Here is a 15,571-nt window from a genome sequence, read left to right as displayed (position 1 = left end):
AATATATATATATATATATTGATTTATAATGGTATTATAGTTGTATATTTTTTATATACAGTATTATGTTATTTTGAATAAATAAATATATTAATTAATATTATTGTTTATTTTGAAAAATAAATATTATTAGATAATAAAAGTAAATTAAAGATTAATTTACAAATTACCCTATTTAAGAAACTACCTTCATTTAATAATTGTACTCTCTTATATTTTGTTTAGTATGAAACAAATCTAAAAAAATTGCTTTCTTCCACAAGACTATGGACCAATCATATTATATTATTGGTTATGATACTTTTAGACAAATGCAACTGCTCATATATTGGATTAGGTCTAGAGTGGTCACATTTGTGATTTTTGAAAAAATATATATTTAGCCATTTATGCATTTTAATGTATAACAAAATGAACAACAATAATAAATTGTTAAGGTCCACCATATGCTATGTTGAGTATTGTGAATTGAAAAGTTTGATTTTAATAAATGAATCTTGATATTTTAAACTTATTGATTTGTGTTTAGTCTTGTCAAAATAAAAGAAACATCTTAAATTTAGTACGTGAACAACTAATAATTTTAATAAAACATGAAAATTTTAAAACATAAAAGAATTTACCTATTTTCTACTATTACAAAAATCTATAAGACAAACTTAATTATAAATTGACCAACCTATACAGATTGAAGATATATATATATATTAGAAGTTGCAGTAGAAAAAATAAGAACTCAAATATTGTGAAGCACAAAATTTGCATCCATCTCATAAGACAAAATATATAAAAAAAATGGTTCCTATTAAGATTAATATGAAATTCCGTTCGTTGTTCGTTGTTTAATTGGTTAAGTGTATTTCAAGGTTGTGTATTTAACTCGTAAAAATGACTGGATTAGACGTATTTTGAAGGATAAATGTAACTCAAACTTAAATATAAATTATGCTTCATGATTGGGTGATCCAATTTGATGATTTAAAAAGTTGCATGCATGTATGTGTTTGTCGTTTCTTCCTCGATTTGATATTTATATTTTGTCAATTAGGTAAATTATTCTTGTCGTTTATTCGTCAATTTGATATTTATATTTCGTCAATTAGGTAAATTATTTTTGTCGTTTTTTCGTCAATTTGATGATTATATTTGGTCAATTAGTTAAGTATTAACAAATCTTGTATTTCCTAATTTGTTATTTTTAAAGAACTTTTGATTTTGATGTTTTAAATTTGTTGACTTAATGTATTAGGTTTATATTCCTCAATATTTTTTTTACTCCAAATTAAAACAATAAATATATTTATTTGATCATAATTTAGATTAATGTGTTTTTTATAACCTATTAATATAATTTATTTTATAAACTATGTTTCATATTTTAATTTATGGTTTGATTATTCACTTAATTTGATATAAAATAATTTCAGGAACCTCCATCAAACCCTATAAATTTTGTTCTTCATTTCTATCCGAGAGAGAGGCGATCGGTGTTCGAGATTTATCGAACTTCTATGATACTTGATTCTCATCCAGTTTCGAAGAGGTCCAGGTTTACTCCTATTGATCGAATGGACGCAGAAGCAATTAAGGTTTCTCATCTGTTCTATTATCTCTTGATCATCCATCTTCTGTTATCATTTACAGATCTATTGAATGAGTCCTTTTCTCTTTTCATATTCCATCATTGACGCATTATCTTCCTTTTGTTTTGTATTTTATTATTATGACGAGATTAGGGTTCCTCTTATCAGCTCTTTCTGGCTATCACCATGGATATATCGGCACGTTTCTTGTTTGAATTGTCTTAATAGTTTGTATCATTGTGTATTCACAGTGAGTCTATGCTGTGATTCGAAAGACATACTCCAATTCCATTTGAAACAATGAGAAATAAGATTCTTGCCATTTCTCTGATTATTAGGAGTTGGATCACTTACTAGTTGTTAGAACCAGCAATTCATAATGAAAGGATACAATGTTTATCTGTAAATGGAAGATTGTCAAACCTGATTTAGCTCTCTTTAATCTGCTATTTGGTGCCAGGCAAAGTTCGAAGCTGCAAAGGAAAAATATGGACAAGCTATTCGTGTATTTGAGACCTCAACTGCGTCTACAGCAACCAATCACGTTCCCAGTACTGGTATAAGGAGCAATAACAAAATTTAGTTAAATTTTATTTGATCAAATTCGATTAATGTACACATCAATTGTTCATCATTTGTCTCAACATACACAAGATTTAAGCATCTTTTAGTTTGCCACTAAATAAAATGTTGTATTGGCCTTGTTTTGCAGAGGAAGAAGATGACTATTATGAGTTCACAAGCCAGGATTTCTACCGACTGACTGCTTCCAAAAAGGAAGGTAAGGCAACTGATTTATATTTATTTGCAACTGATCATTGTTGTAATCTTCTGCACGTGTGCAAAGTACGTTCATGGTTTATGTCCTTAATATGTTGGAAAATATTACTGCAAATTGCTTCATTAATTATTGTATTCGTAAAAGCAAAAATAGAAAACTTATCTTTATAATACACCAATTGACTGAGGCGTGCTGAGAAGCATTGTCCAATAAATTATTCGTTGCAGTAGGATTTTTATGGCGGTCACCTCCAAAATTCAACAATGTAACTCGCTAGCACTGAAATTGGATAACGAGGTTTCACGAACAACATGTGTGGATTTTCTCTAGAGATAGCCGTGTAGTATAATCTCGAAGAATAAATGAATGTAAAACCATTTTGTGAAGTATAGAAAATGAGTAAAAATGACCTTAATAAACTACTATCACCCACTTGTATAGAATAGAACCAAAGAAGGGAATTGTGTGAGTTTCCTTTCGCACAAGTGCCTGCTTGCAATGTGTTTGCTTAAATGGCCCAACTTGGATTTTGAGCAGATAAATATCTGAAGACCAAAAAAATCCGAGATGCTGAAGAAGAGGCTCGCAGATCAAAGTTACCTAAAGTATGTTTTATTATTGTCTTTTCTAACTTATTCTTCTGCAATAGATTTTATAGTAAATCTTATTATTTTCCATTACGTAGGCTGTTATTAGGGTACGGTTTCCTGACAATAGCATACTAGAGTCTACATTTAAATCCTCCGACAAAATTCAGAGCTTACTTGATCTTGTGAAGAAAGTAATAGCACAACCAGATCTACCCTTTTATTTATGTAAGCAACACAGAAATCTCTTTAGTTATTTTTAAGTGATAGAGTTTTGTATGCTTTGCTGGCAAACATTAATCTGATAATTTTGCTCTTGTAGACACTACTCCACCAAAGAAGCAAATAAAAGACTTCTCACAGGATTTTCATGTTGCTGGTTTTGTTCCAGGTGCCATTGTGCACTTTTCTTATGACCTGCCTAAAGGTACATAGTTTGGCTCCTTTGGCAAGTTTTCTTGTATACATGGATCGATAAAACTAAAAATTAAGAAGTTAAGTAATTTTAGTAAAAAATATCATGAAAATAAGCTTTAGATATATTTTCAAGTATTTTAACATCATGTGAAAATCTAGCACCTACTGTTAGCTTATTTAACGAATTTATGTGGTTTACTGCTATCAAACCAGCTTCATTGAAGAAGTACTAAACATTGTTCAAGTTATGACCTCTACTCTTTATCAAGGGGGAAATTATTATCCAGGTTTTAGGTGATAATGAGCTATCACATTTTACTTTGTGATCATGGAAAAATCATGTGAAATCAATCTTATGCCAAACGAAACAATTATCTCTTTCAACTTTTGCCTATTTTCGAATGGAATGGTGATTGTGCTAGAGATTATGCCAAATAGCTGTTTCTAAATAAGCTCAGTAGTATTACAGTGGTTTCAGTTCTCTCACATTTTCCATCTCAAAAGCATCGTTCAAACATAATATTTCGCTCGGAACTTGTAGATTCAACTTTGTTATGTCTATCTGATTTAGTGTTATATATTTTCCTTGAATGTTCCTTTCTTGCTTGCTTCCAGGTGATAACTCCCCATCAGGCCCCTTCCTTCAAGAGGACGTCTTATCATTAATGGGTTTAGAGATGGTAAATGATCAAGCAGATAAGGCTGTAGAACCTGCTGAAGGAAGCACAAACCCTAATCCAGAACAAAAGCCAGTTGCTTCTGCTACTGGTACTGCTGCTGCTAAGAAGACTGGTAAACCAAAGTGGCTGAAAATGTGATATGCATGTTTATGGAAAATTTGGTCTGACCGAATCCTCCATGGTATGTATCTTTTAGAGAAAACTATGGTGGAATATTGTGAACTAGGGATAATTGGATAAAGACGTCCCATCCTGTGTGCCTTGTTACTATCTACATGAAATTAAACGTTGTTAGATTGTTTTTTTATGTGATATGATGATGATGATGGACTAGTAGTTTTGTCTCCTGTCTTAGGAAGGTGTGCTTGAATGTTTGCTAAATTAGATTGGTGTAGGGTTTAGCTAGCTTATAGAGTAAGTGAAGTAATAATAATGGTAAGATGCCGAAGAGAACATGATGATGCCTGAATTGGGTTCTAAGAAATGGACATGTTACTTACTCTTCTATCTATCATAGACAGACAGACATATTTATTAGTTAGATCAGTTCCTCCTTTCTGCTCCCAGCTAATTAAGCAAGTTACTACCCCTTAAAATGCTATCTACCAGGCTTGCTCTCCTTAAGAGTCGTTATCTTATATTGAAATAAGTTATATTCAGGATCACAATGAATATTTATTTTGATGATTTTATATTATGGTGTTATAAATGGTGTCGAAAATGATGTGTCAATACTTGAGTGAATTTGGAAATGATGTGTCAATACTTGAGTGAATTTGGAAATTGAAATTCATGTCTCCTAATTCGGTATTACCGTGGTAATAATATATTGATATAGATAAATTATTGGTTGTAACTGCTTGAATGGCTTGCTAGCAGTGGAAGAATATTAAAGATTGGATACTTAGATATTTGTATTATAAAATAGTTTTTAATAGGATAAAAACCGTGTAAGAATAAAATTCCCAAAATAAAAATTACAACTTAAAATTTTTCTCTTCTTCTTGACTCATAAGTCAATTTTTGTTTTTACCAAGTACAAACTTAATATTATTTTTTCAAAATATATATTTTTAAATATTATTAATATATAAATTTTAATAAGTGGGATAAATTAGTGACCGACTTAACTTAATATATATATATATATTTTTTTTTCAAACGAGTATTTAGTTTAGACCATTTTAAATTGTATATTTATATTTTATTTTGAAATTTAATTTATGTTACTATGACAGATTAAAATGAGTCCAAATATCCATTATTTTAATTTTATTTTTGTAGCTATGCATGCTGTCTCTTTAGCGCTGGGCCTAATTCTCATTCCACGCGTGTTAGGTTAGCTTGAAGGCTCTCCTTTAGCGTTATTTTAATTTATACATGTTACCATATATATATATATATATAATATTATTTATATACCATATTATGGATATTATGTAATAGTAATTATCTATAAGTTGGGATTTCTGATTAGCCAGTTCTATTTTTATTTTTTATTTTATTTTATTTTATTTTATGAAGAGAGCATTATAAGAGTAGAGTAGAGTAGGTTGCATCCATCTTTTTTTTAATGATTTTATTTTGACCCTTTTGTAAATTAAAAAAGACATAAAATATTCACAGAAAATTAAATACAAGTTGATATTGACAATATGAAAATTGTAAGTAATTATATTTATTTTAGAGATACAAATAATAATTATTCATTGATTCATACAAGGTCCTATATATATTTATTTACGTTTGACTAGAAATGAAATAAAATAAAGGGGGTGGGTTTACTTAGTAGTAGCAAAATAAAAGGAGAAAAAATAGGGGTATGGCGCCAGAAGATGAGGGGGTTATGGTGGACATCTTCTTCCCTCTCTCCCGCCTCATCTCCCTCTCTCTCCTCTCATCATCTAGTATTTAGTATGTAATTTCTTTTGTCATTCCATCATTCTACTTTGATCCTCTCTTCTTCTTCATTATCATTATCATCATCATCGGTTTTTCCATCCATTGTTGGCTCACAGATTGAACGAACAAATTCAGATTGCTGCCGCTACAGTTACTGCTTCCGTTTTTTTCATCTGTTACTTTCTCCGTTCTCCTCACCATTTCCTTTTTCATTTTGTTTATCCTCGATTCAAATATCTCAGGTAATCTCATTCTGATCTCAAACTCCTTATAATATATTATGTTTATATTCTTTATCTTATTCCTTTATATTCCTTTCATTTCTTCTAGGTTTCGCCTGAGGAGGAGGAGGAGGAGTCTGGACATTGTGGTGGTGTTGTATTTTGTCTATCAATCATATAATTGAGTGTTTTCCATGTAGCTTTTTCCTCACATTGCGTGTCCGTCACATAGACATCGGTTTCTTGCTTATTGTTCTTTGCTCTACGTACATACATGTTGATGACGCTATGAGTTTCTGTTCAGCAATTAAGATGAGTGGAGAGGAGGATTGTTTAAATGATAATAATAATAATAATACGAGTTTTAGATTCGAAATAGATAATACCATGGGATACCTACTTGAGACATCAGAGAGATTATCCAATGATATTCTCGATTTGCTTCCAGCTGATCCTTTTGGTATGGATTTTATCTATACTTTTACACAAGTTTTTGACATGGAAATGGATTCTCTGGGGTTTATTTGTGATGATGTTGAGATGGAACTAGGGGAGGACGACTTCTTATATAGAGAATTGAAGGAGGTTAATGAAATATCAATGGAGTTTCGTGTAGGATTAGGGATAGCACTATCTGATGATGATCCGGTGGTAATGGGTGATAACATAGAAGAGGTGATGTATTATGGCTACGAGAAATATCGGGATGATGAACTTAATAACAAAATATCAATGGAGTTTCATGTAGGATTAGGGATAGCACTATCTGATGGTGATCCGGTGGTAATGGGTGATAACATAGAAGAGGTGATGTATTATGGCTACGAGAAATATCGGGATGATGAACTTAATAATGAATGTCAAGGGTCCTCGATTAATTGTGCTGGTAAAAATTATTTCGAGGATTGTCCACCCGATGTATTGTTTACTATACTTGGTTACCTTGGTGTCAGAGATCTTCTTAATATTCAAAGTGTTAGCAAAAATTTTTGCAATACTGTTCGAAACAGTTCTCGTCTTTGGAACTGTATTCACATAGACCGGACATTGAACACCAGGCTCACTGATGATAATTTATTATGGTTGACTAGTAGGGCACGAGGAAATCTTCAATGCTTGAGACTTGTACAATGTACTAGAATAACTGTTGGTGGTTTGAGGCTAGTACTTGAAAGCAACCCGGGGATGATAAAGGTTAGTGAGTGTCTGCAAGTTTATAATTCTTTGAATTCCTATTCTAATTTCTTTATGCTTCAAATATGTTTATGCTTGCTTGGGTTTAATTGGAATATAGTTTGAATTGGGGGTCTGATTCTTATTTTGTTTTTTTGTTGGTTCATATAAACTAAGATTGAAAATTCTTAAGATTCATAATTCTTCCACTTTTCCTAAATTAAGGAATTGAATTGTAATAAGAAATGGAATTTAAATTCTAACATACCCTTATCAAACATATGTATTATCCTGGCTGATTGTTTTTACATTTTCTTTATTGAAATTGGAGGTTATATTATCTTCTTTTGGCTATGTAGCGAAACTCACTGATTTTCCCTTCCAAATACAGCTTAGCATTCCTGGTTGCGTGAGACTCGACATGGAAAGTATCTTGTGTTGCTTAAAGTCCTTCAAGTCCTTAGGCTTCCCTGGAATAAAGCAACTTAGTGTAGGCAATGTTCAGATTGTTACACAGGACCAATTTGATGAGCTAAACTTGTTACTAGATATTGATCACAAAAAGCAGGTTGCTTCCTACAAGCCTCGGTTCTACGGTGCTGGGAACTTATATCTGTCTTGCACTGATGATCGGCCTATTGATATTGAGAAATGCCCAGGGTGCCAGAAATTTAGGCAGGTCTATGATTGCCCTGCAGAGAGTTGTCAAGGATCTAGTGCTCAATTATGTAAGGCTTGTCTCTGTTGTATTACAAGGTGCATAAATTGTGGTCACTGCATTTCTGACAGCAGTTATGAGGAAACATTTTGTCTAGACTTTCTCTGCTTGGGTTGTTTGAAGAAGATTATAAAATGTCAGGAGGAAATGGGTGTTTCCTCAAACTGCACAATCTTCCGTCAAGATGGAAATTTTCATTTTTACGTTTTCAGTTAAGATCCCGCTATGTAATGCATTCATTCAGACATGCACCATTGGAAACTGGGAGTCTTCTTCTGTTCAAATATTTGGCATCATAAGGAAAACTCCAGGTTGGCTTAGGCTCTTGAAATATCTAGTTATATTCTGCAGTAAGCCGAAGTTGTGATGCGATGGCGGCTTTGGCCTTGTTTGTGATAAGTTGGGCTTAGGCACTTGAAACTTGTAATATTCTGGAGTAAGCCGAAGTTGTGATGCGATGGCCTAGGCACTTGAAGAATCTTGTTAATCATTTTTTTAGACTAGTGGTTTCATCCCTTAGAAGGAGGCTAGCAAAACAACATCCAATTGTCGTGACCCCCAACTTCATTCAAAGTGTTTTTAGTGGAAGCCTTTCAGTTCAAGACAGTTATCACTTGAACTGCCTTGGATGGGTGGAAGACTGGGAGGTGGGTGTGGGGTGTTCTTTCCTATTTGCAGCCCATGGGACTATAAGTAGGAGATGACATACAAACAGACAGTCAGACAGACTAACTGGGAAACAGACAGACAAACTAACAAACAGAGACAGTATGTGCTTATGCTGCAGGCGAGCAGCATTTGCCAATAAAGTAAGTTTCTAGTTCACTCTGGATTGTCAAATGAGGTAGAGGGTGGGTTGAGAAAGTGAAGGAACATATAAAGGACGCAGGATTGTCAAGGAGGGTTACCTGATTGGGTGCTGAGAAGTTAGTTGATGAAATTGATGAATTGGCAGGGAATCATGAGTTTTATCTATCTATCTATCTAGGGGGCTGATGATAGGATGGATGAAACTGGCTGACCGAAAAGTTTAAGTTTGGTTGTCCTATGGTGGTTTGTATGGTTGTTCTACTACTACTACTACTACTCTCTTTGAGGATTCTTCATTATTTTGTTTAAGAGGGGTTCTTCTATTCAGGTAAAAGGCTAGAATGTTGATTATTGCTTACTTCCTTTTCGGTCTTGATTTCTTTTTCTGTCTCTGTTCCATTCCATTCATTATTTGATTTGCTTGTGCAGCTCGTCAAAACTGCTGGTAAATGTAAAGAGGAGGGTGATACACTAGTTTTGGTTACTTGGAACATTATTATTATTATTAATTGAATGAAGGGTGGGAGGTTTGAAAGAAAGATTTGAAATTAATTGGTTATGTTTGAATTGGGGGGATAGAATGAGAGAGGTAGTTATCAAAGACAAAAAGCGTGGCCAGGTGATGATGTCAAATGAAGAAGATAAAGAGAAAAAGGAAAATGAGCAATTAATTAATTAATTAATTAATTAAAGGGTGCTGTTCTAGAAAGACTGCCAAACTCCCACTTAGCAGCTGCAGCAGCCCAGGTGATTATTATTTTATTATTATTAAATGCTCTAATAAGTAAGAGAGAGATGGACAGCACATATATCCGCCCTTAAACTTATTATTATTATTATTATTAATTAATGTCAGTTTCTATTCTATCTACTTACCTGTCAAAAGCCAATATTTTTGTTTTCATTTAATTTTTTTATTTTTACACGAAATTCATTATTTAATTAATTTCATATGTAATATCCAAATTATAACAACTGCAGTTTAAATGATATCAAAAGTTATATATATAATTTATTATTTATAGAAAAAGATGAACCTTTATTTAAAAATAACTTCTTTGTGGTAAATTAAACGTCCATTCACATAACTTAATATTAATTAATAATCTCATTAATATTTAATTTTTGCAAATTAATTAAAACATATATAATTAAATGTACAAACACTAACATACCCCACCACGACGACCACGGGAACAAACTAAAACATATAACCAAATCATATATAATAATGAAGCATTGATATTGTGATTAAAATATTAATTATTAATGATGAGAGAGCTTGATCTTCTCAACCTTAATAGATAAGCAGCTGCAATAATAATATTCACAAACACACTCACTTATTAAATTAATTACTAGTTAGGGTAATAATATTACACAGGAGTCCCATGATACAACAATGTGTACCTGATGATGAACAAGTCTTGAAGAAGATTATGATTATGGAACAATTAAAAAGCAGTTAATAATAAATTGGATGATGATCATCTTCTTCCCAAGGAAAGAGCAGTTTGAACGTCCAGTTTCCATGCAAGCCCTCCTCTAACAAACTCCTCCTTCTTCTTCTTCTTCTTCTTCAATCTCCATACATCACACGGCACTACAATCTGCCGGCACTGCTTTTCCAAACTATATTTCGAGGACATTAATTCAAATTGCACCCTCACCCAGCATGAGAAATGTCCTAATAATGATATTGATGATGCCAACAACTCTTTATTATTATTATCCCCGGCCACCACCACCTTCACCGCCACTTGCGGCGGCGCTACTCCCTCCTCCTCTTCATTCCACACCAATTTCCTGTATGCCATATTCACCCACTTGACCTTATTATCTCCGTCCGATATGAAACCAGGACACGCGTCCCTTTCCAGATTCATTATCATCTCCTCTTCCTCATCCTCTTCCGTACACCCTCCTCCTCCTCCTCCTAACCACCACCTTCCATCCATGCAATTCCCTGTCACGCGCTCTACTGTAACCCACGTCTCCACCGTCCGATCTATTAGTAGTGATGATGGGTCCCACAAGCTGAAAGCCTGAATCATCATCTTCTCCTTGTTTTTACTACTACTACTACTGGTGTTGTTGTTGTTGTTCATCCCAACACCACCACCACTTCCCGTCGTCGACGACGAAGTGGGTAGAAGAATACCATCATCATTTGGTGGAGAATCCTTTGGGGGGATGATGGGAAGGTGATCTGCTTCCTCCTCCTGTGCAGGAAGTAGCTGTAGCGTGAAGAGCGAATCTCTTTGTGCTGCTGCTTCTGCTGATGATTTGTTTCTCTTATTAGCAGCTCCCCCCCTCCTATTCTTATTCCTAACGTACCTTCTCTTATGAGTCTTGGTAATTCTGCCGCCGGCGGAGGCTGTGGTAGTAGTGATAACTGAAGGAGATCCGGAGGAGGAAGAGTCCCCCCCAGTCGGCTTAGGGACAATAGGACGGAATCTTTGCATTATCTGCTTAATATCTTTGTTGTCGACGGCGTACCATCTCTTCCGTGCTTCCATTAATAATTAATTAGCAGTCTCTTCTTCTTCTTCTTCTGGGTTTGTGGGTGGGTGGGTGGATGAGTAGTAAGTAGTACTGAAGAAAGAAAAGAAAGAAGATGATAATCAAATAATAAATCAGCGGAGGGATGAAGGGACACGTATGTGTACTAAGGCTAGCTAGGGCAAACGTCAGAAAGTAGGGAGCAGTGAAGAGACATGATTGGATGGGGTAGATCATAATAAAGCACCGTATCCAAAGAAACCAACATCTTTCATTGGTTGAAAAGGAACGTCACCAATGGGAAGCCCGAACGTAGCATTTCTCAATAATAAAAAGTCGGGACACGTAGCGAACAAGAAACAATGCCCCCACCCTTTTCAACATCTACCACCAACTAGACGCGTGTCCCTCTTCCTTCCTTTTTCTTTTTCTTTTATTTAACAAATAATATTATTACCAGTCAGTAACAAATATTTTTACAGACTCCACCGACGACGCCAGCTGAGCTGAGCTGCCTTATCTTACCTGTTCAATTACATTCCAAAAATATTATTCTTTTTTATTCAATATTTTCTTTACAAACATCAACATGCATACCATACCATTTCTAATTAATCTACACACTACAGTCACAAGCTGCACAAACCCAATGTAATATAATTAGTGGTGCAATTTCATATCAATATATATATACACACAGAAATATTCAAAACCTATTTCAATGCCGGGGCATAAGGTGCTGGACATGGCGATAAACTCGTGTCAGGTAACTCGTTAATAAACTCAACCGTTGACTGCAAGCACGCGTTTAGCATTTTCTTTTCCAACCTCACAAGCTGTGTAGCAACTCGCTTCCTTGCCTCCAAATTACAATCTCCCAACTACATAATTACCCAGAAACTCTCATTAATTGTCTAAGAACTTATAAGATTATATACAGATATTATTATTAAACCTCACCAATAATTCATCTTCGCTTAGAGTAGTTGGGTAAGCATCTAGTCTACTTCTGAAATAATCACCAACTTGATCCAAAACTGCACGTTCCATGCAAGGGCTCACCTACAGGATATATATAGTGTCTTTTTGTTCATAGCAATATTTTGCTACATCCAATACAAAACAACTACAAAATAAAATAAGATCTTACCGGGCATACTGGACCTTGAGATGATATGACAGATTGCATTTCTGAAAGATCTGAAACGTATCCCAACCTTAAATAAGGAAGCATATCAATAATGGCTTCCCTCTCTTTTCCCACATAGACCTTCAATAACAAATACATTTCAAAAATTATATAAGATTGTGGTGGCGCTCCTCCTCATGAATAGATCAAGTTCAATTTTATTAACTTCACTTACATGAAACACTTGTACTGATAGCTTTCCGTTTCTTTGAGCAACCATTCTCTTTTCTTGATATTGTGGGTCTTCAGTACTTAATGAGGCCTGAAAACGCGAGGAATCGTGCAGTTAATATTGTTAGAACCCAATGGAAATTAACTGGAGAGTAAAGGATTTTATTGGTAGAGGAGATGACAAATTTTACCTCCACTACCAAGCGGTCATATGAATTATCTTCATCAATAAAGCCATAGTTCAAAAGCAACTTCGAATTTGGTTGTGGCCCACACCTAAAAAAAAGATTCTTTCAAGTTATGATATAACTCTTCATTGCATGGAAGTTAAAGTCCCCTTTAACATTTATAGGCAGTTGTACAATCATTGGAAACAGATTCTTACCAAACAAGAATGGATTCCCCAGCCTTGTATGGTCGATCAACAACTAATTGAACTGCGTCATCCACAGCAGTTAGCATTGCTTTGCAGCTACTTCCATAGGTTAACAATGGTGGACCGAGAGGGACCAATGCAAATCTACGAGCCAAACTGACATTCTGAAAATCAGAAAAAACAACGGTTGACAAATAAGATTATGTCTGTGCATATAATTGAATGCTTTTCACGCATATGAACGGTTGATTGTCACCAAGAATCACAGATTAAAAGTGAGTAACATCAAAGTAGTAGGCTCATTTGGAAACAGTTGATAAGAAAGTCTACACTTCTATGTTAGTTCTTTAAATTTGAATTTGAGAAACAGTTGGATAATGTGAAATGCCATAGCTTTAATTTGAATTTTGAAAAATGGAAACAAAGAATAGGACCAATACATATAACCTATACTGAATAAGACAAAGTAATACTTCAATAAAATAGAAAAGATGAATCAAGAGAAAATATGAAAGTGACATAAAATTTGATAACAAGTTAATTCCATCACAAAAGCGGAAAAGTTACCTGCAAATGCACAACACAAGACTGTACGGCAACAAAAGCTTGTTTAAAAATCTCAAAAGGAAAAGCTTCAGTTGGTATGTCATATGGATATTGCTGCAAAGCCAAGAAAATAAGAAAATTACAAAGGGCAAACAATTGGAAGAGAGGGCCTTAGTGTATAAAATTAAATCCAAATTTCAGAAAAATGAATAAAGGAATGCCCAAGACGACTTGAAACTCAAGTCTACAGAAGGAATGCTGACCTGAAACAGAGATCCAGCCATAAACCAAACAGTATCAAGTTCATTATACTCTCTCTTGATACCTTCAGCCCTCTCTAGGACTCCAGCCTATATTATCAGCCAAATCAATAATCATGATCAACTAAAAAACGAATTTGGAGTATGAGTTGCACAATAGGATATCTTAGGAGGAACAAGCACCTTGGTGGGGCTACCGGTAAGATAATCCAATTCAGTTTTTGACCAGAGGAGAGGTGATTCCACAGCTAACTGTCCCCTTCCTCTTTGACGGTCAAGCTCCCTTATATATGGATACCATACAGACTTCTTCCCTTGTTTCTTTTCATACATTAGATAAAGAGCCAAGCAAGCTAGTTCGGACAACTTGTTTGTAGTTAGCAACTCCGCTGATCAAACCAATATGATATAAAGTCATCACCAGCCACACGATTTTATAGCATTTTAAACATGCAAAAATAGCCATAATGATAGCAACAGTAAGCCTTCATGGTAACAGTACAACACTGTAGTCTTTGAATTCAGAATTAAACAAACCCTCATTGATGAGTAACTACGTTATTGATTAGCTGGTGTTATCTGTAATAAGTTCTGTAATATGTTTCATCTATGGCAAGAATGTAATGGAAATAAGATCTAAAAAATGTGGATCCATAAACTATCTATATTCAGACACATTTGACTACTCAAGATTGTTAGGGAAATTAATTGTTTCTTTTGACATTCTTAGCTTTAATTTATCTGGTTGATTGTTCAAGATTTTAGGAATTTGGTTAGATAAGCAGATCGTTAAGGCTTACCAACGTTTTCGTTCCCGAGAACTCTCTCAAGCGTTACAACCAATGAATTAGGAACAGAGAATGCAATATCCCCTGCCTGCAGAGCATAACGCCAATTTCAAACAGAATCAACGCACATAATTCAAACGAAAAAAAGCATTGAAAGAACGATAAAGACCTGAAGATCCTCACTGGCAGCAACATAATGGATTGGCTTAAGTTTCGTGTCGTTGGATGGCCTTTCCTTGATAACAATCTTGCAAGGAGGCAAGCCGTTTTCGTGCATCCACAACTTCAAGTCTCCGTAATCATCTTCCTTCTTGCTCGTAACCTCGAGAGGCTTACGTTCTTCATTACAGGAACCTGCAATAAGCGTATCTGGACTGGAGGCTGAACAGAAGTAGTTTCTGCGTGGCGGAACTGAGCTATATTTCCTACCGCTCAAGCGAACGGAGAGAGAAAACCTAGAACGAACGGGGAGTGTGGAAGAAGAGAAACAGTTGCTGTTTGGGAGAATAAGCAAATCCATAGTTTGATCGTGTTAGAAGGAAGGTGAGATTGCAGACGGTCACATCAGCTTCGTCATTGTCATCAATGGAGTTTCATATTGAATTGATGGAGCGGTTAGAGAGGATAAGAAAATGAAGAAGCGGTGAGCAAATGAAGAAAATTCGTTTGTATTGAATATTTGTTTTAATTAAATTTAAATTTTATAATACAAAATTTAATATATATATATATATATTAATTAATTTGATGACCCCTTATTTGAAAAAATGGCATATATTATGAACGTAAGGCGACCCTAATTCTCAACGAATATTTTGATTTCTTCGTGACGCCATATTCGACGAATTAGACCCTAATTCTCGACGA

The 15,571-nt window shown here is 34.4% G+C and overlaps 4 protein-coding genes across 4 annotated transcripts; 2 read left to right on the top strand and 2 right to left on the bottom strand.

Moving 5' to 3' along the window:
- Positions 1 to 1,432: 1,432 nt before the first annotated feature.
- On the top strand, positions 1,433 to 4,604 carry LOC124914865 (plant UBX domain-containing protein 1). The gene is made up of 7 exons (XM_047455484.1): positions 1,433 to 1,589; positions 2,044 to 2,140; positions 2,296 to 2,364; positions 2,902 to 2,969; positions 3,050 to 3,179; positions 3,274 to 3,378; positions 3,984 to 4,604. The coding sequence occupies exons 1-7, from the start codon at positions 1,512 to 1,514 to the stop codon at positions 4,184 to 4,186; spliced, it is 750 nt and encodes a 249-aa protein (XP_047311440.1). The 5' UTR covers positions 1,433 to 1,511; the 3' UTR covers positions 4,187 to 4,604.
- Positions 4,605 to 5,658: 1,054 nt separating this feature from the next.
- On the top strand, positions 5,659 to 8,278 carry LOC124916173 (F-box protein SKIP14-like). Its single transcript, XM_047456901.1, has 3 exons — positions 5,659 to 6,192; positions 6,281 to 7,464; positions 7,736 to 8,278. The coding sequence occupies exons 2-3, from the start codon at positions 6,460 to 6,462 to the stop codon at positions 8,276 to 8,278; spliced, it is 1,548 nt and encodes a 515-aa protein (XP_047312857.1). The 5' UTR covers positions 5,659 to 6,192; positions 6,281 to 6,459.
- Positions 8,279 to 10,158: 1,880 nt separating this feature from the next.
- On the bottom strand, positions 10,159 to 11,467 carry LOC124915083. Its single transcript, XM_047455734.1, has one exon. It carries the CDS (start codon positions 11,389 to 11,391, stop codon positions 10,360 to 10,362), a length of 1,032 nt encoding a protein of 343 aa, XP_047311690.1. The 5' UTR covers positions 11,392 to 11,467; the 3' UTR covers positions 10,159 to 10,359.
- A 448-nt stretch (positions 11,468 to 11,915) lies between these two features.
- LOC124915081 (actin-histidine N-methyltransferase) lies at positions 11,916 to 15,345 on the bottom strand. Its single transcript, XM_047455733.1, has 12 exons — positions 14,874 to 15,345; positions 14,717 to 14,792; positions 14,100 to 14,305; positions 13,920 to 14,006; positions 13,678 to 13,770; positions 13,120 to 13,274; positions 12,926 to 13,010; positions 12,739 to 12,825; positions 12,525 to 12,644; positions 12,335 to 12,436; positions 12,088 to 12,255; positions 11,916 to 12,010 (listed from the first exon to the last, which is right to left on the bottom strand). Exons 1-11 carry the CDS (start codon positions 15,222 to 15,224, stop codon positions 12,088 to 12,090), a joined length of 1,530 nt encoding a protein of 509 aa, XP_047311689.1. The 5' UTR covers positions 15,225 to 15,345; the 3' UTR covers positions 11,916 to 12,010.
- Between the last annotated feature and the right edge of the window lie 226 nt (positions 15,346 to 15,571).

This window comes from Impatiens glandulifera, chromosome 9, assembly GCF_907164915.1.
Source record: "Impatiens glandulifera chromosome 9, dImpGla2.1, whole genome shotgun sequence".
In the NCBI taxonomy this organism is placed as follows: Eukaryota; Viridiplantae; Streptophyta; class Magnoliopsida; order Ericales; family Balsaminaceae; genus Impatiens; species Impatiens glandulifera.
The sequence above is the reverse complement of the archived record's forward strand: the minus strand, read 5'-3'. Positions and strand labels throughout refer to the sequence as shown.